The sequence below is a fragment of the Ictalurus punctatus genome, chromosome 10 (genome assembly GCF_001660625.3).
Source record: "Ictalurus punctatus breed USDA103 chromosome 10, Coco_2.0, whole genome shotgun sequence".
NCBI lineage: Eukaryota > Metazoa > Chordata > Actinopteri > Siluriformes > Ictaluridae > Ictalurus > Ictalurus punctatus.
In genome coordinates this window covers 3548373-3573288 of record NC_030425.2, presented here as the reverse complement: position 1 = coordinate 3573288, position 24916 = coordinate 3548373, and the positions used below count along the sequence as shown (strand labels likewise).

The following is a 24916-nucleotide window of genomic DNA, read 5'->3' as shown; positions in this document are numbered from 1 at the left end:
TTTATCAACTATTTGTCAACCAATATTTCATTACATTGAAACTGTTACTACACTACTATGGGCTGTCAGTCAGTTTTTGTGTTGCATACACCACTATCAGCTGGGCTGTGGCTTCCTTGGGGAACTATTTTTATCGCCAAACCTAAATTAAGAGAAATATTTGCCTATATTGTGAACTACAATTTAGTGTAAAAGCAGTGTCACATATGCAGTCATGCTGTTGTACTACTTCTTCATTATGCTATGTTCAGTTCTGATTAACAAATGGAATGTCTATTTTTTAAGAGCTTGTTTTTAAGACTTCTTTCCTTCTCAGGTTCGGTGTTACCAACAGTGGATTTCAAAATGCTGCTTGAGAATGAGCGAAGAAATTTTCAGCTTGTGAACTTGGCTGTGTCTTACCTTGGAGGTGTTCCTGCCATGATCACTCCAGAGGACATGTCTAACACAATCCCAAATGAAAAGGTGCAGTGGAATTTCAATTTAAAATACAAAACTGAACAACTCTGGTATGCATTTACTTTCCAATAACTCAATGTACAGCAGTCAATTATTCCACTGTGTGTGTATATATGTGTATGTGTGTTTTTTTTTTATATATATATATATATATATATATATATATATATATATATATATATATATATATATAAATAAACACACAGTGGAGGAAGTATTGCACGCATCAACATTTTTTTTTTTTTTTTTTTTTTCTTCAGTAAACATATATTAAGCTTATTCATGTAAAAGCTCTAAAAGGCAAGGAGCAAGCTGAAATCCATAAGTAGTTAGAAAGTAATTAATCCTCCTATCTGTGCAAATTAATATCAGCTTGGTTAGTAAATTGATGGTCTATAAAAAGGCTTTTCATTTCCATGTTGTCACACAAGAATCTCATGATGGGTAAAAGCAAAGAGCTCTCCCAAGACCTTCACAACCTTGTGTTTGAAAAACATATTGATGGAATTGGATGCAGGCGTATTTCAAAACTTCTGAATCCTCCAGTAAGCACCATCGGTGCCATTATCCACAAGTGGAAGCAACATCAATCCGTCATCAAGCTCCACGCACAGGACCTCCTCACAAGATTTCTGACCAGGGAGTCAGAAGAATAGTCCGAAGAGAAGCCCAAGAGCTAAGGACCACTCGGAAAGAGCTCCAGAAACACTTGGAGGCAGCAGGTACCATCGCCACAGAGAAAACAATAGGCAATGCACTCCACTGCTCAGGCTCACCACGCAAGACTCCATTACTAAAGAAAAGGGATGTCGAAGCTCATTTAAAGTTTGCTACAACTCATTTGGACAAGCCTGTGAAATACTGGGAGAGTGTAGTCTGGTCAGACGAGAGCAACATTGAACTTTTTGGCTGTCATATTACACACCATGTCTGGAGAAGAAATGTCACTGCACATCAGCCTGTGGCTGTTTTTCATCACATGGTACTGGCAGACTTCATATAATTGAAGGAACGATGAATGGAGCCCTTTACTGTAAGATTCTTGAGAAGAATCTGCTGCCATCCACCAGGATGATGATGAGACATGGGTGGAGCTTCCAGCAGGACAACGATCCAAAGCATACAGCAAAGGAAACTCTCAATTGGTTTCAGAGAAGGAAAAAAAATTCAAGGTGTTAGAATGGCCCAGTCAATCACCTGACTCGAATCCAATAGAACAAGATTTAAAGACAACATGCTTAGAAGAAAGGGCCATAATCACACCTGAATACTCCGGCCGGTTAATTTCTTGATACAGGAAGCATCTTGAAGCTGTTATTACAAAAAAAAGGCTTCTCCACTAAGTATTAAATAAATTTCAGTTAGTGTGTTCAATACTTTTTTCCCGTATCATTCCACATAACTTTATTTACGGACTTTAATGTTGTGAATTCTTTATATTTCTGGATTTCTTGAGTTAATACTGATGTCTGGTGAAAATTTCACTTGAATAACCTCATTTACTGAAAAAATTTTGACGTGTTCATTAGTTATTTCCCCCACTCTTTGTGTGTGTGTGTATTTTATAATTATATATATATATGTATATATATGTATATATATGTGTGTGTGTGTGTGTGTGTGTGTATGTATGTGTATGTGTATGTGTGTGTATATATATATATATATATATATATATATATATATATATATATATATATATATATATATATATATATATATATATATATATACACATATACAGAATATCACAAAAGTGAGTACACCCCTCACATTTTTGTAAATATTTGATGACCTCTTTTAATGTGACAACACTGAAGAAATGACACTTTGCTACAATGTAAAGTAGTGAGTGTACAGCTTGTGTAACAATGTCAATTTGCTGTCCCCTCAAAATAACTCAACACACAGCCATTAATGTCTAAACCGCTGGCAACAAAAGTGAGTACACCCCTAAGTGAAAATGTCCAAATTGGGCCCAATTAGCCATTTTCCCTCCCCGGTGTCATGTGACTTGTTAGTGTTACACGGTCTCAGGTGTGAATGGGGAGCAGGTGTTTCTCTGATCCGACCTCTATCTAAAAACTTATCCATTTTAAATAGTCTTAGGGTTTATCAGTGTGTGGCTAACAGTACTGTACGCTCTATGGTTTGTGTCTTAGTGTGTCATGTATAACTGATTTCATTTATTAGTATTTCTCATTTTTATATACATCATAGTATAAAGGTTCAGAATCTTGTCTTACATACAGGTAAAAAAACCAAAAAAAAAAAACGATGTTCTAGAATTTCCATGTGCAGTTTGAGAACCACTGGTCAAATGTATGAATTTTAAAAGGGTAGTATTGTCTCAAATGTAACACTAGCATTTTTTATTCTAAACGGAAGTATAAGCTGTTTCCCAGTCGATGGTATATGACGTCAAACGCATGTAATGTGATCTTTAGCAGAATACCCAGTCAGCGAAAAATACTTTTTTATTTACCCCCCCCCCCCCCCCCCCCCCCTTCAGTTTACTGTTTTATAGGTTTGTCCCAACCAGCTCCCTAGTTCAGTAGGTAGTGAGTCAGTATATCGTGTACACGAGTTTGGGCACTGGTAAGGACCCTGGCTCATTACACACTGGGACACTGATAACTCAATTTCCGACAACATGACTACGTACTCTCATTGTAAAAAGCCACCAAAAATTAAATACGTAAAAATATTTAAGTTTTATGTCCTACATGTCCCACACATTTCTGTCATTTATATGTCAAGCATAATCATAGGCAAGCTAGTGGGTTAAAAAACACTTAAACACTTGAGTCATTAGACTCAAACAAACCATATATCGAACATCAAGTAAAGTTAAAAATCGCTAACGTAAGTAATCATTTAAGCACCACAACAATAACACACTACTTAGATTTGTAGGCAGAATTTGGCTGTGAGTTTGTCCCCCATTTATTATTTATTATTATTATTATTGTTATTATTATTATTATTATTATTATTATTAATTAAATTTTTTTTTTTTTTTTTTTTTTTTCTCGAGCTGAGAGGCTTCAGAAAGCATGATGTCATTTCCAGTAAGGGAACATAATGAGCATCGATACTCCCTGATTTGTGCGGTGCATAGAGGGATTATTTATTTATTTATTTTTAGGGAGCAAACGTTCCAGTGTATTGTACACACACACACACACACACACACACACACGCGTTTAAAGATGTGTATATATATATTTTTTTTAATAAACCTGTGTTTTGTTTGCAATTGTTTGATATCCATGAGAGGATTATTTTTGTGATATTTATTTTTAAACAAAAGATTAAACAATAGACAATTTTTCACAGCCTTCTTTGCTCATATTTACCAAGAGTGCCAATATTTGGGGGGGGGTGTGTATCATTCTCACACACACACACACACACACACACACACACACACACACACACACACAACAAACAGCTACTTTCTTTCGATATTGATAATGTACTGTACAAAAAGGTTTATGGAAAGGGCACTCAAATATTATTCTAAGAAAGAAGCACTTATATTTTATAATACTACAGCAGAATGGTTTGGGGTTATAAATAATCAACATGGCCTGTAAATTGTGTGTGTTGTTCTCCCTAAGGTGGTTACATGTTACCTGTCCTTCCTCTGCACTCGACTTTTGGATCTCCGCAATGAGACTAGAGCTGCCAGAGTTATCCAGAGTACATGGAGGAGGTATAAGCTGCAGAAAGACATGAGGATTAAACAGGTAACGTACATGGCCAAACACCTTTACACTGTATTGTTTGACATCCAAATATTTCTCTAACACATTTACCATAAACAGTTAAGGAACCAGGCTGCAACAAAAATCCAGGCCCTCGTGCGTTGCTTCATACAGAATAAAAGGCTGAATAGACGGAACACGGCTGCCACTGTCATTCAGGCTATCTGGAGAGGTCACTTAGCCCGAGAAAAGTTAAGAAGAATAAGGGAGGCAAAATGCTTCGCTATGAGAGAAATGGCTGCAGTCTTAATCCAGGTATGATATTAACTGCAAAAACAATCTTGTATAATAAAATTTAAATGTTAATCAGTTTAGACTGTAAACATCAAAGTCAACAATCAGCATAATTGTTTTCTGAGTGAAGCAAATTAAAGGGTTCACTGGTTATTTTACTTTTTCTCTCATATGACCTTTACTTGGATCTTTACATCCAGAGCTGCTCTCAAACTAAAAATTATTATAATTTTTTTTTTAAAAAGTTGTTTTTTAAGTAACTTGTGTGGTTGGTGGTTCCAGTCTTCTAGGATAATTACAGTTCTTCTGTCTCTCCAGGAAAAATCCCAAATAGCCTTGATTTTTTTCTCAATCATGGTCTATTACCTAATATGGTCCTTTATAGCATGGATCTTATCATTTATATCTTCAGGTAGTTTTCATTTAATATTATAGCGATGCTCTGTAGACATTGCTGACTCTGTTTTGCCTTGTACAGAAAACATACAGGGAATGGAGGACACAAATCTTCCTGAAGAAGAATCATGCTGCAGCTGTCATCCAGACAGCTTTCCGAATATGGCACGCAAGAAAAATGACTCTGAAGAATTCTGCTGCTATTAAGATCCAGACATGGTATAGAATGCAACAATGTCGAAAACAATATCTGACCAAGACATCCAAAGCTGTCTTTATTCAAGCGTGGTTCCGGGGTAACCATCAGCGGCGCAAGTTTCAAACCCTAAAGAAGCATAATCAATCTGCCATAATCATCCAGAGCGCTTTCAGGGCTTTCCTTGTCCGAAAACATGTAGGTGAGATGAGGCAAGCTGCAATTTTTATCCAGATGTGGTATAACGCCTGCTTGTTAAGGAAGACCGAGCAGAAGCATTTTGAAGAAATTAAATCTGCAGCTGTAAGGCTTCAAGCAGCATTCAGAGGATGGAAGGCCAGAAGAGAAATGTCGAAGCGAAACCAGGCTGCTCTGGTAATCCAAACTGCTTACAGAAGATTTGTGGCTCAAATGTCTTTCTTGTCTCTGAAAAAATCTGTGGTTATAGTCCAAAGGAGGTACAGGGCTAAAACAGTTGGAGAGCAGTTAAGAAGTCAATACCTGTCTCTGAAGTGTGCAGCAATAAAAATTCAGGCATCATGGAGAGGCAAAGCAGAGAGAAAGAGAATGAACCAGCTCCATCAATATGCCACAGTGATCCAGTCACATTATCGTAGACATGTGGTGCAGACAAAGTTTATGGCATTAAAACAGGCTGCTTTAGTCATTGAAAAACAATACAAGTATTTTAGGATGGCAAAGGAAAAGCGATCTGAATTTCTTGCAATGAAAAAAGCTGCATTAGTTCTTCAGAGTGCATATCGTGGAATGAGAGTAAGGCAAGACGTGGCCAAAAAAAGTAAAGCCGCTATTGTAATTCAGTCAGCCGCGAGAGCTTTTATTTATCGGAAGAACTTTCTTGCTCAAAGACATGCTGCAGTTGTCCTTCAGCAACACTACCAGGCATATGTACTTGGACAACTGGAGAGGCAGCGTTACATTCAACTAAAAAAATCAACTATAAGTCTCCAGGCCATATGTCGAGGCTGCAAAGTGAGAAGAGAACTTAAAAAAAGGCACCACGCTGCTACAGTTATCCAAGCCTATTTCAGAAAGTATAAGGCACAAGTCTGCTACGTTGCCCTCAAATGCGCTGCTTCCATCATACAGCGGCGTTACAGAGCATATGTCATGGGCAGGAGCACTTATGCATCCTATCTTCGAATAAAAACTGCAACAGTGACTATACAGTCAACATTCAGAGGTATGAAGGTTCGCAGAAATCTTCAAAAAATGCACCAAGCGGCAACAGTAATTCAAGCATGCGTTCGTGGATACCTGCAGTTGGTGAAGTATAGGAGACAAAAATGGGCAGCATCCATCATCCAGAGGCAGTTTCGTGCCAACAAGCAAAGGAGCGTCATTGAAAAGCGGTACATCGCGATGAAAGAAGCAGCGCTATGTATTCAGTCAGCATATCGTGGTGTGAGGGTGAGAAAATGGATTTCGGAGATGCAAATGGCTGCAAAGGTTATTCAGAGGAAATATATAATGCACAAGCAATGCAAAGAATATAAGGCCCTCAAACAGGCAGCAGTCCTCATGCAGAGGAGATACCGAGCCAATCTTCTAGCAAACAGGCAGCGTGAGAAGTATCGTGCCATGCAAAAAGCAGCCATCACTTTGCAGGCTGCATACAGAGGAATGAGAGTTAGAAGAGGGATGCTAAAGATGCACAGAGCAGCCACAGTGATACAGGCAAGGTACAGAATGTACAGAGTAAGGATGCCCTTCCAAGCCATGAAACTTGCTGCCACCCTCATCCAGAGACAGTACCTGGTTTGCAAAGAAAGGAAGCGATTTTTGTCCATTAGAGCAGCAGTCAAGCTTTGCCAACAAAAATATCGGGCCATTTTGGCTTCAAGACAACAGCGGAAAGCTTACCTCGAGAAGTATAATGCTGTGCTTGCAATTCAGGCAGGTTACAGAGGAATGAAGGTCCGGCAGCAGATGGAAGCAAAACGTAAAGCTGCAATAACCATTCAGTCCCATGTCAGGAAGTATATAAACCAAAAGTACTACCAGAGGCTACTTTGGGCTTCAAAAGCTGTTCAGCGACACTACCGAGCCAGCAAAATGAGAAAGCATGCCATTGAGTCACTTAAGAAGAAGGAGGCTGCTATTGTTTTACAGGCAGCATTCCGTGGTATGAAGGCTAGACAAGCTCTGACACAAAAGCACCAGGCTTGTATTGCCATACAGAGTGCTTATAGGGCTCACTGTGCTCGGACACGATATTTATCTATGAAATATGCTGCTATTGCCATTCAGGAAAGATTCCGGTCTGTACTTGCAGCTAGAGGTCAGAGGGAGCAGTTCCTGAGATTGCGTTGTGCTGCAGTTACCATTCAAGCCAACTACAGAGGTCGTAGTGTCCGGAAGGAAATGATTCTTCGACATCAAGCATCAACTATTATTCAAGCTGCTTTCAGAAGACATAGGGAGGAAACTAAGTATCAGGCCATGAGATTGTCTACTATCATCATTCAGAGACATTACAGGTCCTACATTGAAACTAAAGCAGCCTGGGAGAAATATTTAGCATTGAAGAAGTGTGCCATTAGTCTTCAGGCAGCTTATAGAGGACACTTTGTTCGACAGAATATGAAAAAAATGCACAACGCTGCCACTGTCATTCAAGCAGCAGTAAAAATGCACAAGCAAAGATCGATGTTCAGAAGGCAGCAGTGGGCCGCAAAAATTCTCCAGGAGAGATTCAAAGCTTGGAAACTTGGGTATCAACAAAGGCAGAGATACCAGCATTTAAAGGATGCCACCTTGTGCTTGCAGAAGTCGTTTAGAGGCAAAAGGGGAAGAGAACTGGTGAAACGGATCAAAGCTGTAAGGACTATCCAGTCCTTTGTAAGGATGTCTATCCAAAAGCAACGCTTTATGAAGACAAAAGCTGCAGCAGTTACCATTCAGTGTGCTTACAGGGCACATTATCGCAGAGTGCAACAATCTAGGCTGCAAAATGCTGCAGTCCTAATACAGCAGTGGTACAGGTCTTGTAGACTGGTCCAGGAAGAGCAAAAAAAGTTCAAAACAATTCAGAAAGCCACACTGACATTGCAGCATGCCTTACGGCGAATGCTCACAAGGCGACTTGAAAAAAGAAGACTAGCAGCTATCAAGATTCAGTCTATATTACGCATGCGTCTACACCACAGTCGCTACGTGAAGTTGCGCTCATGCGCTATAAAGCTACAAGCTGATTACAGGATGCGTGCAGCCAAGAGACGTTATCTAAGACATCAGGCTGTTGCTGTTATAGTACAGACATTCTACAGGGCATACAGAGCAAAAGTGGAACAGAGACGCCACTATCTTAGGACACTGGACTGTATCCGTGCCCTTCAAGCTCGAGTGCGTGGATTTATTGCATACAGAAGATTCCAAAAAATGAGAGCAAGTGCAGTCAAGATTCAGGTTTGCCTTTTCTTACTGCTCTTTATTCATTTTGCCATCTGTAGATGTTAATGCAATGGTGACTCTGTTTCAGTTAAGTTTAAATTTGTGCACATTAATCAGTCCCTCCAGGCTTTGCTATTTTACGATCGCAGAAATTAATGCAAAATCAAAGAAACCCTGCAATATTTGGAGGAGCTTTCAATTTTGCAAAATTACCGCAGATTTGGGCCAAGACGCATCATGTGACGGCATCACAACGTCCCATGTGAAGTCATGGCAATGTGCATTGAGCCAAAGCCCTCTTCGATTCACCTGCATTGAACATGATACAGCTAAAACGTCTCATTTACCAACAAACATCACTGTGAAAGACAATTTCGTGTAATTGCAATTTTTGCCAAACCAAGTAGTTTTCCGGCAGAAAAAAAATCACAAACTCTGCAACTGGCATCGCAATTTTAAAAAAAAGCAAAATCAAGCATTTTTGCCCACAACAATCAAAAAAAATTTCAAAAAAACTCCACGAAATCCTGTATGGGCTGATTTAATGCAGATCAGCACTTTCAGCTCCTTACCATTTATTTTCTCTGACAGGCATGTTATCGTGGAATGGTTGAGAGGCGCAAGTTTCAGCAACTGCAGAAGTCTGCATGTGTTATTCAGAAACATTACAGAGCCTACCAACTCTGCCAGAAGGAGCGGGCAAAGTTGCTCAAACTTAGGAAGTCAACACTTCTGATACAAGTAATACATTTTCGGACATTAACTGTATTAAAAATGGAAAAAAGTTGTGCATATGTGTGACAAATATATGCGTTTATCACAGACAAAATTCCGTGCCTACCGATCAAGAAAACTTGACATGCAGTGGCGAGCTGCATTAAAAATTCAAGCTTGGTTTAGAGGACGCCAGGCTAGACGTGCCTATGTCTCAAAACAAACTGCCATTGCAACCATCCATAGATGTCTTCAAATGAGATTTCAGCGGTTAAGGTAATGCAAGGTTTCAGTTTAACAAGATGATATGTTTTGAGTTGGAATATTCTGTGTGCTTTGTGAAACATTCTGAGGGTTTTTTTTCTGCCTCAGGTTTCAAGCAATCCAGCACAGTGTCCGTGTAATTCAGCAAAGATGGAGGGAAACTCTGATTGCTAGGAAACAGCGAGCTGAATTCCTGAGAATCAGAAAAGCAGTTGTTCTTGTGCAAGCCCTGTGGAGAGCTGCTAGGGTGAGAAGATCAATACAAAAGGTCTTTCCATTCATTTTTTTCTCAGTCTATTTATTATTATTATTATTATTATTATTATTATTATTATTATTACTATTTTTATTTATTTATTTATTTATACAAGTACTCGCCTATTAGAAGTCTTTGATACAGGTGAAAAATGGTCGTACTGAGTTTATAGAGCAAAATAAAGTGTAATGGTGGGAGATTCAGTGATCCAAGACAGTGGTTCCCAAACTTTTCCAGGGCAAGGCCACCCCAAATGGCATTAACATTTGACCGAGGCCCCCCTTTTGCAATATGTCTTTAAAACACATTAAAAATACAGACTTCTGAATATATCTTGCATCTTTACATTACATTAGGGTGTGTGTGTGTGTGTGTGTGTGTGTGTGTGTGTGTATCTGAGAGTGAGAAAGAGAAAATCATGTATTTATTTATTTTTCACACCAAATTGTTGAGGCCCCCTGGTGGCCCCCACTTTGAAAACCACTGATCTAAGAGACAAATGACCTTTGCCTTAGGATTGTGTCAAGGATGTGCAAATAATGATCAGTCTGCTTAGATAGTAGATATACTCATACCTGTTTCTTAAATATTGTTGCTTGTTAATGTTTTTATTTAGAAGAGTGTTCATAATTTGTTTTGGACTTGCACAGCAAAGAGATTTATAATCTTCTAAATTTATTTCAGAATATGTACAGCCAAGTAGTTAAACATTATATTGATTTGTTTGCCTTACTCAAAGTTCATCTGTACACATACTACATTCCAGTCAATTCTAGCCTCATCTTTCCTGGAAGGTTATTTTAGGCCAGTACCTTTTTCATTGCAATGCAAAGCACCTAAACCTTCTGCATGATACAAAATATGAAATACGAGAGGGTAATAAAGAAATTCATAGTCTAGAGTCTATCTATTAACAGAATATTTTGTTAAACTAAAATTGTCATAAGCTATGTTGCAATTCCCTTCAAGAAGTAATAGGACAATCAGTAAGTCAGCCAGTAAGTTGGTAAGTACTAATCCCATTTCCATAAAAGTTGGGATTTTTTTCTAAAATGCTATAAAAGCAAAAATCTGTGACTTTGTCAAGTCTCTTGAAACTTTAATTACCTGATAAAAGAGCAAAGAAAAGATATTCAATGTTTTCACTGACCAACCTAATGGTATTTTGTAAATGTAAACAAACTTGGAGTTTGATGCCTCCAATACACTGTAAGCAGTTGGGACAGAGGCATGTTTACCACTGTTGCATCACCCTTCCTTTTAATGTCACTTTTTAATCGTTTTGGAACTGAAGATACTAATTGTTCTAGTTTTGCAAGTGGATACTAATCTTATTGATACTTATTGATACTAATTGTTCCAGTTTTGCAAGTGGAATTTTTGCCCATTCCTGCTTGATACAAGACTTCAGCTGCTCAACAGTCCTTATTCACCATTGTCCGATTCTCCTCTTCATGATGCGCCACAGGAGAGAGATCTGGACTGCTAGCTGGCCAGTCACGCACATGCACTCTGTGTCTATGAAGCCACACTGTTGTAGCACGTGCAGAATTAGGCCTGTCATTGTCCTGCTGAAATAACCATGGACTTCCTGGGAAAGGACGTTGCCTTGATTGCAGCATATTTGTCTCTAAAATCCCAATATATGCCTTCGTGTCAATGGTACCTTCACACATATGCAAGTCACCCATGCCGTGGGCACTGTTGCACCCCCATATCATCACAGATGCTGGCTTTTGCACCTTTCGCTCATAACAGTCCTGTTGGTCTTTTTCATCTTTGGCATTAAGAACTTGACTTAGACGTTTCTACTACCTTTCAGTCCATCTGAGATGAGCTCGGGCCCAGAGAACTCGTCTGTGTTTCTGCATAGAGTTGATGTGTGGCTTCCTCCTTGCATAATAGAATTTTGGGTTACAACATACTGTGTTGATGCTACTAGATCTTACAGTTGTCTTTGATACTGTAGATCAATAATGTAAGATATGAGCTGAACCCTTGATACCAATCAAAAGCTCTAAACGCCAAAGTAATAAAGACGGGTACTTTTCGGTAGCGTTGGGTAAATTCTCGTCTTCCGCTCCTTTTATTAGTGGTGTACCTCAAGGCTCCATTCTGGGCCTGCTTCTTTTTAACTTATGTAAGCGTCGGTTGAGGAATATTATTAGGGAGCACAATGTCTCTCTTCATTTATATGCTGCTGATACCCAGTTGTACATGCAGTTGAAAGCTGGTGACTCCATTCAACCACTGTTGGACTGTCTCGACAATATTAAATGGTTAACAAATAAGTTTCTCCAACTTAATGAAGACGAAACTGAAATCATTGTTTTTGGTCGCCCGAGATTGAGAGAGAGTCTCCTAAATGAGCTTCCCCTCAATTTCTTCTCAGGCTAGGAACCTTGGTATCATCCTGGACACAGAATTATGCTTAACCAAGCAAATAAATTTGGTCGTTAAGAATAGTTTATCACATTGTGTTTAGATTATTGTAATTCATTGTACTTGGGTCTTCCTCAGTCATCTCTTGCTCGTCTCCAGATGGTTCAAAATGCAGCCACAAGACTGTTGACCAAGGCCAAGAAATAATGATTGTCACCCCAATTTTAGCATCGCTCCATTGGCTCCCGGTCCATTTTAGGATCCAGTTTAAGACTCTGTTGTTTGTCTTTAAAACTCTTAATGATCAAGCTCCTTCTTAGCTTTAAGATCTTCTGATAGGTTTCTATTGTATGTCTCTCCATCCTGTTTTAAAAACTAAGGCAGATAGATCTTTTTCAGTCGCTGCCCCTCACTTATAGAATCAATTGCCACTGGATGTCCCCCTTGCACCTTCTATTATCATTTTTAAAAAGAGGCTGAAAGCCTCTACTATTGTTTCTGTCTCTATTTGGTTTTATTCTGTTTTCTATTTAACTTGTTCTTACTTTCTGGTCAGAATTTTGGTCAGCTTTGCTGTATTTAAATGTGCTATATTAATAATATTTACTTACTTGCTTGCTTACTTTTCTGGATGCAGCGGCAGTCTGTGTTAAGTGACCACAGTTTTCCAAAGTACTTCCGAGCCCATGTGGATATTTATCACAGTAGCATGATTATCTCTCAGGCAGTGAGGGCTCAAAGATCATGCACATTCAACAGTGGTTTCTGGCCTTGCCCTAAACACAATGAGATTTTTCCTTTTCAAAATATTATGTGCTGCAGCTAGTGAAACACCTAAATTCTTTGCAGTCTTGCATTGAGCAATGTTCTTTTCGAACTGACTGACAATTCTCTCACGAAGCTTGGTACAAAGTGGTGAGCAACGACCCATCCTTGCATGCAAAGACTGAACTTTTGATGGATGCTCCTTTCATGCCCTATCTTGATACCCTCCCTTTTGAGTGTGTTGAAGGCATCAAATTTTTATTTGTTTATTTTTACAAAATACAATTAAGTTGGTCAGTGAAAACATTCTTTTCTTTGTACTTTTCAGTTAAAGTTTCAAGAGACTTAACAAATCACAGATTTTTGTTTTTATTGCATTTTAAAAACAAATCCCAACGTTTATGGAATTGGGGTTAGTAAGTAAATGGCGGTTACTGCAGTAATGTCCAAAAAGGTAAGAAATGGACATCATAAACACACTGTCTGAACTTACACTTTGATGTTTGAGACTGAAGAACTGTAGATTGCCAGATGAGTAATGGTGTGAGGTTTTTTTTGTTGTTGGGTTTTTTTTTCTTTTTCTTTCATCGTAATTATTCTTTCAATTATTTAGGCAAATGAAGCTGCAAGACGACAACGTTTCGCTGCTGCTGCTTATCATCATTTGTGTGCAGTGAGGATACAGAGGGCGCTGCGAGCTCACTGGGCACTGAATGCAGCCAAGAAGCAGATCTCTTCAGTCATTTATATTCAGGTATTCAACTTTTCTAGTGTAGTTGATCTTCTGATATTAGTTTATCTTTATTTCTGCATGTAGTTATTGTTGCATTGCAAGTGCAAATTGAACATCCTTTTATAGTGCTTTACACATCCTATCCTTGCTTTACAGTTTTAAACATAATGCCTGCCTGCGCTTTTCACTGTGGGTGGGAGACCCTTAGGAAAATAATGTAAAAATGCTAGAGTGACACAAACTTTAAAACACCATTGTATACAGAGAAATCAGTTGGATAACCTCAGCTGTTGTGGGAATAGCAGTTTTTCGTAATCACACAAACAGTTTCTGGTCTCCTGGTGAATAATCATAAGAAATCTGTGTGTGTATGTATATATGTATGTGTGTATATATGTATATATATGTATGTATATATATATATATATGTATATATATGTATGTATATATATATATATATATATATATATATATATATATATATATATATATATATATATATATATATATATATATATATATATATATATATATATAATATATATATATATATGTGTGTGTGTGTGTATATATATGTGTGTGTGTGTATATGTGTGTGTGTGTGTGTGTGTATGTGTATATATATATATATATATATATATATATATATATATATATATATATATATATATATATAAATAAGATATATGTAGTGCACACAGATGACACAAATTTGTTTGAACCTGAAGCAAAATGACAATAATGAAGGTCTTTATCTGCTTGTTTGTCTGATATTAAAGCATAGATGTCTTAAAAAAATGTAATCTTAAAAAGAGTAAAACCGAGGTTATGGTGTTTTACCTCTGGGTATTTCAGGCAACATAAATCTTGGCTTGAGTTAGCATCCTACATTAAACCCTCCATGAAAAAACCTGGCTGTTGTATTTGATTCAGCATTAAAATTTGATAAACAGATAAAAGTTGACAAATCTAGTTTCTTCCAACTAAGGCTGTAAATATTTTTTTTTTCTTAAAAAATCTTTAAAAAAAAGAAAAGAAAGATATTTACATGTTTCCCAGAAGATAAAATAATAACTATTTACACCGATCATCCTGTTAAAAATTTTACACCCCCTTTCATCATGTTGCCATCATGTTGAGAATCTCAAGGCGGGGGAATCAGGAAATGAAAGCTGAAATTCTAAAACTTATCATATTCATCTTTTGATCTAACCCAAATGTTTTCAGTCTATTGCATAAAAAAAATGAACTGGCTTCCTTCTGCTCTGACAATGTTACCCCAAATCTGACAATGTTACCCCAAAATTCTTCCAGCAGGACAGTACCCATTGAAAACCGTGCGTGTGTGTGTGTTGTTTTTTTTAAATTATATTTTCATATTTTTCAATTCTCATATTCCTTATTTTAGCGCTGGTTCTTGGCCAGGCTTCAGAGAAAGCAATATCTTGCGCAAAGACAGAAAATCATCATGGTCCAGAGAGCAGTGAAGACTTGGGTTGATCATCGCAATCGGGCCGCCACTCTTATCCAAAACAATGCCAAAAGATTCCTTCTGAGACGTAGGAAAGAAAGATTGCAACATGGAATCATAAAGTTCCAGGTAAAATTGTCATGTAAATATGTACTCACCTGCTTAGTAGTTTATTAGATATTTCAACATTTTTTCAGGTCAGTTTTTCAGGTTACCCAACCTCATTGGTCACTTCTTAGGAGTGTGGGGGACTGCAGTACACCTTGTTCTATGCACTTTACTTTGTCAGCCCCTCTTTGCTTCATCCATCAATAGAAAGGGCCCGTTTTAGTAGTCTTAATCCCTGAAAATTGGCAATAGGACTGTGCTGACAAAGTGCTACGATATATTCATGGTGAAAAAGAAAGTACACCCTCCTTAAATTCTGTTATTTATTAGGGCCTAAATAACATTTGGTCCTCACTAACTTCTATAGACAAACAAATAACTTCAGGTGACAACAAAAAACGCAACAGGTTTCAATATGTAGTAATTTTTTGCCCAAAAAGTAAGGCAACATTCAGAAACCGGGTGAGGAAAAAAATAATCTTCCTACGTCCATAATCATTAAAAGAGAAATTAGCAACCAGGTGTTACTCATGAAATGTAGAAGATAAGTGAATCATCAAGAAGTGTGTATAAAAGTGGAACTTTCGGCTCCTGGCAGTTTGGTGTTCTGGAGCACTCGGGAATATGTCAACAGCCCCAATTCCAAAAAAGTTGGGGCAGTATGGAAAATGGAAAAAAATCATTTGAAAATTCAATTCACTGTGTACTATATCGAAAAACAAATTATTAACATATTATTTGATGTTTGATTTGATTGTTTTACTTTGTGAATTTAATTTATTTTTGAAAATGTACATTCATTTAAAATCTGATGACTGCAATACACTCCAAAAAAGTTGGGACACTCGACTGTTTACCATTGTGTAACATCACATTTTTCTTTTAATAACACTTATTAAGCATTTCGACACTGAAGACACCGGTTGGTTAAGTTTAGCAAGTGGAATTTTCCCCCATTCATCCATCCATATGCATTTCTTCAGCTGCGCAACTGTATGGGGCCTTTGTTTACTTATTTTTCGCTTCATAATGCGCCACACATTCTCAATTGGAGACAGGTCAGGACTGCAGAAAGGCCATGCTAGCACCCGCACTCTCTGTCCTGCTCTGGATGGCAGCATATGTTGCTCCAAAATGTGTACGTATTTTTCTGCATTAATGATGCCCTCACAGATGTGCAAGTTACCCATGCCATGGGCACTGACACACCTCCATATCATGACAGACGCTAGCTTTTGGACCTGACGCTGATAACAGCTTGGATGGTCCTTTTCCTCTTTGGCCCATAGAACACAACGGCTGTTTTGTCTAAAAACTATTTGAAATGTTGACTAATTGGATCACAAAACACGATTCCACTTGCTGTCCATCTCAGAAGAGACGAAGCCCCGAGAAGTTGGTAGCGCTTATGGACAGTGTTGATGTATATCTTCTGCTTTGCATAGTAAATCTTTAACTTCCATCTGTGGATGCAGCGGCAAATGGTGTCATCTGACAAAGGTTTACCAAAGTATTGGCATTGGAGCCCATGTCAGGATCTCCATTACAGACTCATGACCGTTTTTAAGACCATGACATCAGAGAGATCAGAGATTGACCTTGCCCTTTACGCACTGAGATTTGACCGGATTCCTTGAATCTTTTAATTATATTGTGCACTGTAGAAGGTGAAATGCCCAAAATCCTTCCAATTTGTCTTTGGGGAATGTTGTTCTCAAAGTTTTGGATTATTTGCTGAAGCATATGTTGACTAGGCCTTTTTTGGAGACTCCTTATATACTATGGTTGGATGATTGCCTCACCTGTTTCACATCACCTTCTTATTTCAATGTGTCACATCGCTGTTAGTCCTAAATCGCCCCTCTCCCAACTTTTTTGGAACATGTTGCATGCATCAATTTCAAAATAAACGTTTATCTTCCAAAAAAACTATGCAGGTGATTAAGTAACACCTCAAATACCATGTCTTTATATATTGTGTTTTTTGTTTGTTTAAATACAAATACATTTACAATTCACTCCTCATTGTTTTTATTAGCATTTTCCATACTGTCCCAACTTTTTGAGAATGGGGGTTGTACATCATACCAAGAAAAAAAAGCCATCAGCCATGACCTTCGAGAAGCAACTTTTGCTGCTAGTTAATCTGTGAAGGGTTATAAGGCCATCTGCAAACAATTTGCCATTCTGCAGCGAAAGATTGTTTACATTTGGAGAGCCTTCAAGAGAGTTGCCAATCTTCCCAGAAGTCGGTGTCTCAGTCAGTCCAAGTTCAGGCCATTTAATCCTTGGAGACATAAAGAAAAACGCAAGAGCCACATCATGTGACCTATAGGCCTCTGTAAGCACATTAAATGTTAATGTTCATGGCTGCACAACCAGAAAAAGACCCCTTCTCTCCAAAAAGAATATGACCGCATAACTTAGGCTTGCAAAGTTGCATCTGACCAAACCACAATAGTTCTGGAACAATATCACTTGGACTGAAGAGGCCAAGGTGGAGATGTTCATCATGCAGAGTGCCATGTTTGGTGAAAAACACAATGCATCACCACACAAACCCGTCATACCAGCTGTCAAGCATGGTGGTGGATCGGCTTGATTTGCAGCCAGAGGACCTGACAAACTTGCAGTCATTGAGACAGTGATGAAATTTATACCAGAGTATTCTAAAGACAAATGTAAGCCCATCTATCCAGAAGCTGGGCCAAATATTAAGTTCTCTGGAATTTGTAGCAATTCCACAGTTTAAGTAGCATTTTGGGAATGTTTTGCTCAAGTTGAGCTGTACGGCATTGTCCATTAGGCATGGAAAAATTTTGTTCAAATCTCACCCACATAATGGGCCAACATGCGTCTAAGGAAACAGTGGTCTGTGAATAAAGGCTAATATAGTTCCTTTATATTTATAGATGAAATTGTCTATGCTGTATAAATCTGTGACCTAATAATATCCCAACCATATCTCAAGGCACTCTGGAGAAGTCATCAATCAAGGAAGATTCATGACACACCCAACGTCATTTCAATCAGGCATCGCTTACGGAAAGTCAACAAAGAGGCCAAGGAAGAAGACAAGCTGTGTTACAAGACTACAACTGCTTTGAGTTACCTTCTTGGATATCAAAATTATGCCTATATTCTAACTGCCTTAAAGCATTTGGGTAAGATTTTTCACTGTACAAGATTTTTTGCACATTTGTTCAAAGTAAGGGTCTCAGCTAAGATTTTGATTTTATTTGAAGAAACTGCAACCAGACTTGTGCCAGAGAGCTGTGAACATCTTGTGAACAGTGGAGCAACGCACACCATCTTCACCTTGATAAGGAGCTGCAACCGAAGTGTGCCTTCAATGGAGATCATCACGTTATCAATTCAAGTTCTTCTCAATCTATCAAAAGTATGTGATCGCATCTTTTTGGCAAAATAATTTATCTGTCTGATTACTTGGGAAAGAGCTGTATGGCATATTCAATTGTATGACAGAATTACAGTGTACAATTTCCAACGTACGTTACATACATATAATACACATATAAAGTCACTATATTGCATTCCTGTTTAAGTTAAAATTAATTAATGTATAGGTAATTTGCTAATGGTTATTTATTGCTCTGTGCCCTAGATCTATTTATATTTACATTTATTCATTTAGCAGACACTTTTATCCAAAGCAACTTTACAAATGAGAAAATACAAGCAAAGCGATATCAAGCAGAGAACAATACAAGTTCCATTAATTGAGTTCCAGAAGATCTATTTCTTTCTTTCTTTGTCAAAGATCTTTGTGTTCATAATCATGCAATTTATTGCACTGTAAATGGTCAGGTAAGGTTATTTATCATTTTATTAATTATCTCTTTGCCATGCATTTTGCTGTAGTACACCAAAACCATAGATGCTGTTTATGATGCGGAGGACTCTGTGGAAACACTCTTGGATCTGCTTCAAATGTACAGAGAGAAAGCCGGTGATAAGGTTGCAGACAAAGGGGGCAGCATCTTCACCAAAGCATGCTTCCTTTTGGTAATTTTGGTACAGGATGAAGAACGGGCATTGGTAAGTGTCGCCATGATATCAGTCATACTTTTAATTTACACTTTTAATGATGGTATGTCAATGTATTTGTTTTCTTGTTGTTTAATTTCAACTAGGGGGTGAAAAAGCTCCCCAGGGCCTTAGATCGCATTTGCAGGATCTATAAGTTAATGCTTCAAAAATGCAAAATGGATGCCCAGAGAACCAAAGTCAAACAAAGGATGAATGTCTCACTAAATGGAAGCTTCTTTCCTCAATCCACTCCTCAGAAGTCTAAGCCAGTACTGAGGTATGTCATTGTTAAGGCTTTGTGTGTGGGTAATAGATTGGTGAACCTCTGCCCATCTTTACTTCTGAAAGACTCTGGGTATGAAAAGGGTATCTTGGAGAGGCAATCATATTACTGACCTGTTGCCAATTAACATTCAGCTGTTTCGTTTTAGAAAGACTTACTTTTCTAGCCTTTTGTTGCCCCGTCCCAACTTTTTTGAGACATGTTGCAGCCATCAAATTCAAAATTGTCTTAGTTTCTTTCTTAAAATGGTACATTTACTCAGTTTAAACATTTGATATATTTTCTATGTTCTATTGTGGGTAACATATGGGTTTATGAGATTTGCAACTCATTGCGTTCATTTTATTTACATTTGTTCACATTTTACACAACTTTTGTCTGTGTGTGGATATCTGTATGTACAGTATCTCACAAAAGTGAGTACACCCCTCACATTTTTGTAAATATTTGATTATATCTTTTAATGTGACAACATTGAAGAAATTACACTTTGCTACAATGTAAAGTAGTGAGTGTACAGCTTGTATAACAGTGTAAATTTGCTATTTTCCCTCCCCGCTGTCATGTGACTTGTTAGTGTTACAAGGTCTCAGGTGTGAATGGGGGGCAGGTGTGTTAAATTTGGTGTCATCGCTCTCACACTCCCTCATACTGGTCATCTGAAGTTCAACATGGCACCTCATGGCATAGAACTCTGAGGATAAGAAAAAAAGAATTGTTGCTCTACATAAAGATGGCTTAGGCTATAAGAAGATTGCCAAGACCCTGACACTGAGCTGCAGCATGGTGGCCAAGACCATACAGTGGTTTAACAGGACAGGTTCCACTCAGAACAGGCCTCGCCATGGTCGACCAAAGAAGTTGAGTGCATGTGCTCAGTGTCCTATCCAGGGGTTGAAGGGGTGGGGGGTCAGTCTGTCAGTGCTCAGACCATACGCCACACACTGCATCAAATTGGTCTACATGGCTGTCATCCCAGAAGGAAGCCTAATAAATAATAGTGGCCACACAAAATATTGACACTTTGGGCCCAGTTTGGACATTTTCACTTAGTGGTGTACTCACTTTTGTTGCCAGCGGTTTAGACATGAATGGCTGTGTGTTGAGTTATTTTTAGGGGACAGCAAATTTACACTGTTACACAAGCTGTACACTCACTACTTTACATTGTAGTAAAGTGTCATTTCTTCAGTGTTGTCCCATGAAAAGATGTAATCAAATATTTACAAAAATGTGAGGGGTATACTCACTTTTGTGAGATACTGTATATATTAGTTAGTTTGCACTATTTGCTTTTGTTCTGAGGTGCATGTTATTGCCATTTGAAGTGTCATTCTGCCTGAAAATCTACAGGAGCATTTTAGTTGTGTAAACAGTTTTTCATTAATCATAACTGAAATATTGTTGCATTTTGGTATTTTCATTTCTATATTACTCTTGTTCTTCATATGTCTTATTGTCATTTGTTTTTAACCATTTAATTAATTAATTGCATTCATTTTTAATTTTTATTAGATTTGTACCAGACTGGGTTCTTGAAAGAAAGAAGATGAAGAATATTGCAGATCCTCTTAGTGCCATCCAAGCATTGGTTAAATCTCTTGCCATTGTACCCTGAGAACACACAATGTATTGTACATACTGACTATATTTGTTTGGTGGTGGTGGTTGTTGTTGTTGTTGTTATTGTTTTTATTCCAAACCTGAAATTGTATACATTAGGTAATGTTGTATATTGTGAGCTGTAAAGTTTTTATATATATTTTTTTGTTTGTTTGTTTTTCTTTGGTGCATGCCTGTTTGGTCTTTTATTTGTAAATATATATATATATATATATATATATATATATATATATATATATATATATATATATATATATATATATATATATATATATATATATATATATATATAAATAAAAAATTCAATGGCTTGGGCATGGGTTGTATGCATAGGTGTTTTTTTGTATGCACACATTGGAATGTGTAAAAAATTTACTGTTGGAATGCATCTGCAGAAATTTTGCCGCGTATTATTATTAGACAAATCATCCACTCCAAATGATGGAAACATTATTGTACTTTCATTATATCTCATGGAACAAGCCAACATTAAATTGCAACTTTAGGTTTCTTAATGACTGACTGCACTCTGTTTTGTTAGTGTAAACAAAACACGTTCATTTCAGCATGCTGTTTTGTCTGTAAAATGTAAATGTGCTTAACTGGGCTCCTGTCCTGGTTTAACTTGTCTAATTCATTCATTCTGGGGGGAAAAAAAAGCTTTTGGAACAGATCACTAGCTGGAGTTGTATATAACTGCCTTTTTCTGTAAGATAAGATAAATAATTTCAGGGGTAGGACTATGATCTCAGTGACTTTGAATGTGGCATGTTTGTATATGCCAGATAGGCTGGTTGGAGGAGTATTTCAGAATCTGCTGATCTCAATGGGTTTTTTTCTCGTAATAGTCTCTAGAGTTTACACATCGTCTGTTGAAGGTTGAGGACCAATGTATGGAGGACAGAAGTGATCAAATATAAATTAACGAATTAAAAATAATAAATTCACTCTCACAATGCAGTGTAGTTGGACTTTAAACTACATGTGTTTTGGAACCATCAGAAACCCTTTTCAAGGCAGAAATTTGAATGACATGGACTGCAGTCATCACTGTTATCTTGAGCATTTTCATCTATTAATAATGATTTCAGACAGTGTAAAGGGTTTTTTTTTTTTTTTTGTCTTGTACTTGGTATACTTCTTTAATGGCCTACTTTGGAAAAATACAAAAAAAAAGGTTGCAATCATTTACCATATTGTTTAGGGTGATGGTTGACTAACTGACAATTATGGATCTTTATGATGCAATGAGGGAAATATATCTTCAGATAGAAAACATTACCCTTGTGATTTCTACCAAAACATGCCACGCCCCCCCCAAAAAAATAAAGGGGAGGTGTTCAGTAGTAGTTTTCAGGTCCTTTTCAAGCATATTAAGTAATCATTCACTGTGCAAGCTGGAGAAATTATAATTTTTGTGTCCTCATCACACACAAAATACAGTGTAGCTAGAAAGTTTGTGAACCCTTTACATTTTTTCTGTATTTCTATCAATTTCACCTGAAATAATGACAAGTGACAAAAATATTATAGTTTTACATGTATTTATTGAGCAAAATTATCCAACATTGAAAATCTTTGTTCAGAGAAAGTTTGTTAAGCTTTGCTTTCAGTAACTGGTGTGACCCCTTTAAGTATCAATAACTTCAAATAAACATTTCCAGTAACAGGTGATCACTCCTACACACTGGGTTGGAGGAATTTTGACCCATTCCTCTTTACATAGCTGCTTCAACTTGATGTTGGTGGGCTTCCTTGGAATCTGTTCTTTTTTTTAGGTCTTTCCACACGATTTATATTGGGTTAAGGTTTGGACTTTTAACTTGGCCATTCCAAAATGCTAACTTTCTTCTCCTTTAAACATTTATTTATGTTACCCAAAGCAGCACAGCAGCCCCAAACCTTGATAATGCCACTTCCATGCTTCACAACTGGGATAAGGTTCTGATGATGGAATGCATGGTTTGGTTTACGACAAACATAATGCTTTTCATTTAAACCAAAAAGTTCTCTTTTGGATCCATCTGTCCACAAAACATTCTTCCAATATGCTCCTGGCTTATCCATGCTGTCTTGGGCAAACTCCAGATGGGCAGCGGTGTTCTTTTTTTTATTATTATTATTTGGAGAGTAGTGGCTTCCTTCTTACTATCTGCACACTGTTTTCACTTCCCATAATATTATTTGCCACACCCATGAACTGGTTTTTGCTGGCTAGCCATTCCTTGGGAGAGTAACAGTGGTGCTGAATTTCCTCCATTTTTATATCATCTGCCTCTCAGTGGATTAGTAGAGACCAAACTCTTAGCCTGGTGAGCACTGATGACTCTTTTTCTGAGGTTCTCAGGAAACTCCTTTTGACTGAGGCATGGCACACCAAATACAATCACATGTAGCAAATGTATTCTGTAGGAGTTTGTCAGTCTCTCACTATGTTTTGGGGAAATTTTGGCCCACTTCTCTTTACAGCATTGTTTCAGTTAATTGATGTTTGAGGGCATTCATTTATGCATAGCTCTCTTAAGATCCTGCCACAGCATCTCTTTGACTTGGCCATTCCATCACCTTCTTTACATTCAGATGTCAATTTGCTGGTGTGCTTGGGATCGTTGTCCTGTTGCATGACTCAATTTCAGCTCTGCTTAAGCTGCTGGACAGCTGCCTCACATTGTCTCAAGAATATTCTGGTATAAAATGTTGATTCAATGACAACAATTTTCCCAGGGCCTGTGGCTGCAAAACAAGCCTAAGTCATCAACCCTCCTTCACCATGCTGACAGTTGGTGTGAGGTGTTTGTGGTGAAATTCTGTTTGGTTTTCACAAAAGATGACGCTGTGCATGATAACCAAACATCTCCACCTTTGGTCTGATCAGTCCACAGAATATTTTGTTCTAATGTTGTTCTAGAACTGTTGTAGAATTTTATTTTATTTTTCTCCCCAGATACAATTTTGCAAACCTAATTCATGCTGCCATTCTTTTTGAAGAGGGCCATACTTTTTTGGGGGGGTCTTTTTCTGATTTTGAGGTCATGAACATAAATATTTAATGTGCTTACAGGGGCTTGTATGCCACATGATTCACTCCTGGGAAGATTGGTGACTGTCTTGAAATCACTCCATTTGAAAGCATTCCTTCTCACTGTACAATGGTGAATTTCAAACTGTTTGGATATTGACTTATAACACTTCCAGGAAAGATGCGAAGCAACAATTGCTTCAGAGGTCATGGTTGGTGTCCTTTCTTCTTGGCAGTTTTTAGACATGCACTGGAGTGCCCGAGAACACCAAACTACCAAAATTTCTGCTTTTATAAAGGTAGTCACACTTCTTGATTAGTTAATCACCTGGCTGCTAATTATGCTCTTAACGCTTATGGAGTTAGGAAGGGTGTACTTATATTTCCCCACCTGGTTTCTGAATGTTGGTTTAGTTTATGGGGGGAAAATGACTACATATTGAAATCTGGTGTTTTTTGTTGTCACCTGAGGTTATTTGTTTGTTTATAGAAGTTGGTCAGGTCCACACAATTGCTATTTGTGCCCTGATAAATAAAAACATACAATCGAAGTCGGGTGTAAGAAACCAGGGTACAAGAGTCATAAGAAACAGCATACAATGAAGTCAAATTCAGGTTATAAAATAAAAATTACTTTACTAGAAATAGAAAATGCCTAGATACTCAGTCTCACTTTGAGTTGTTCTTGCTTATGCACATCGCAGGAAATCTGGTTGGTCGGCTCACGTGGTCCAAGGTAATAGACGTCATGCAGCTGTTATTTGCAATCTGTGCAGTGG

The 24916-nt window shown here is 37.7% G+C and overlaps 1 protein-coding gene across 2 annotated transcripts in view; it reads left to right on the top strand.

Moving 5' to 3' along the window:
* The window catches only part of aspm (assembly factor for spindle microtubules), a 36486-nt gene extending 14090 nt beyond the window's left edge, over positions 1-22396 (top strand). Inside the window, exons 16-29 of one of the 2 annotated variants that reach the window (XM_017478652.3) lie at positions 317-465; positions 4083-4211; positions 4290-4484; positions 4942-8484; positions 9061-9210; positions 9293-9459; positions 9556-9694; positions 13464-13604; positions 14992-15183; positions 18134-18326; positions 18408-18562; positions 19045-19221; positions 19317-19489; positions 21011-22396. In XM_017478652.3, coding sequence (XP_017334141.1) covers positions 317-465; positions 4083-4211; positions 4290-4484; positions 4942-8484; positions 9061-9210; positions 9293-9459; positions 9556-9694; positions 13464-13604; positions 14992-15183; positions 18134-18326; positions 18408-18562; positions 19045-19221; positions 19317-19489; positions 21011-21113 — 5606 coding nt within the window. In that variant the 3' untranslated portion in view covers positions 21114-22396. Of the gene's footprint in view, positions 1-316; positions 466-4082; positions 4212-4289; positions 4485-4941; positions 8485-9060; positions 9211-9292; positions 9460-9555; positions 9716-13463; positions 13605-14991; positions 15184-18133; positions 18327-18407; positions 18563-19044; positions 19222-19316; positions 19490-21010 lie in introns of both variants that reach the window. The other variant, XM_017478651.3, reaches the window with a different exon arrangement.
* The last annotated feature ends 2520 nt before the right edge of the window (positions 22397-24916 follow it).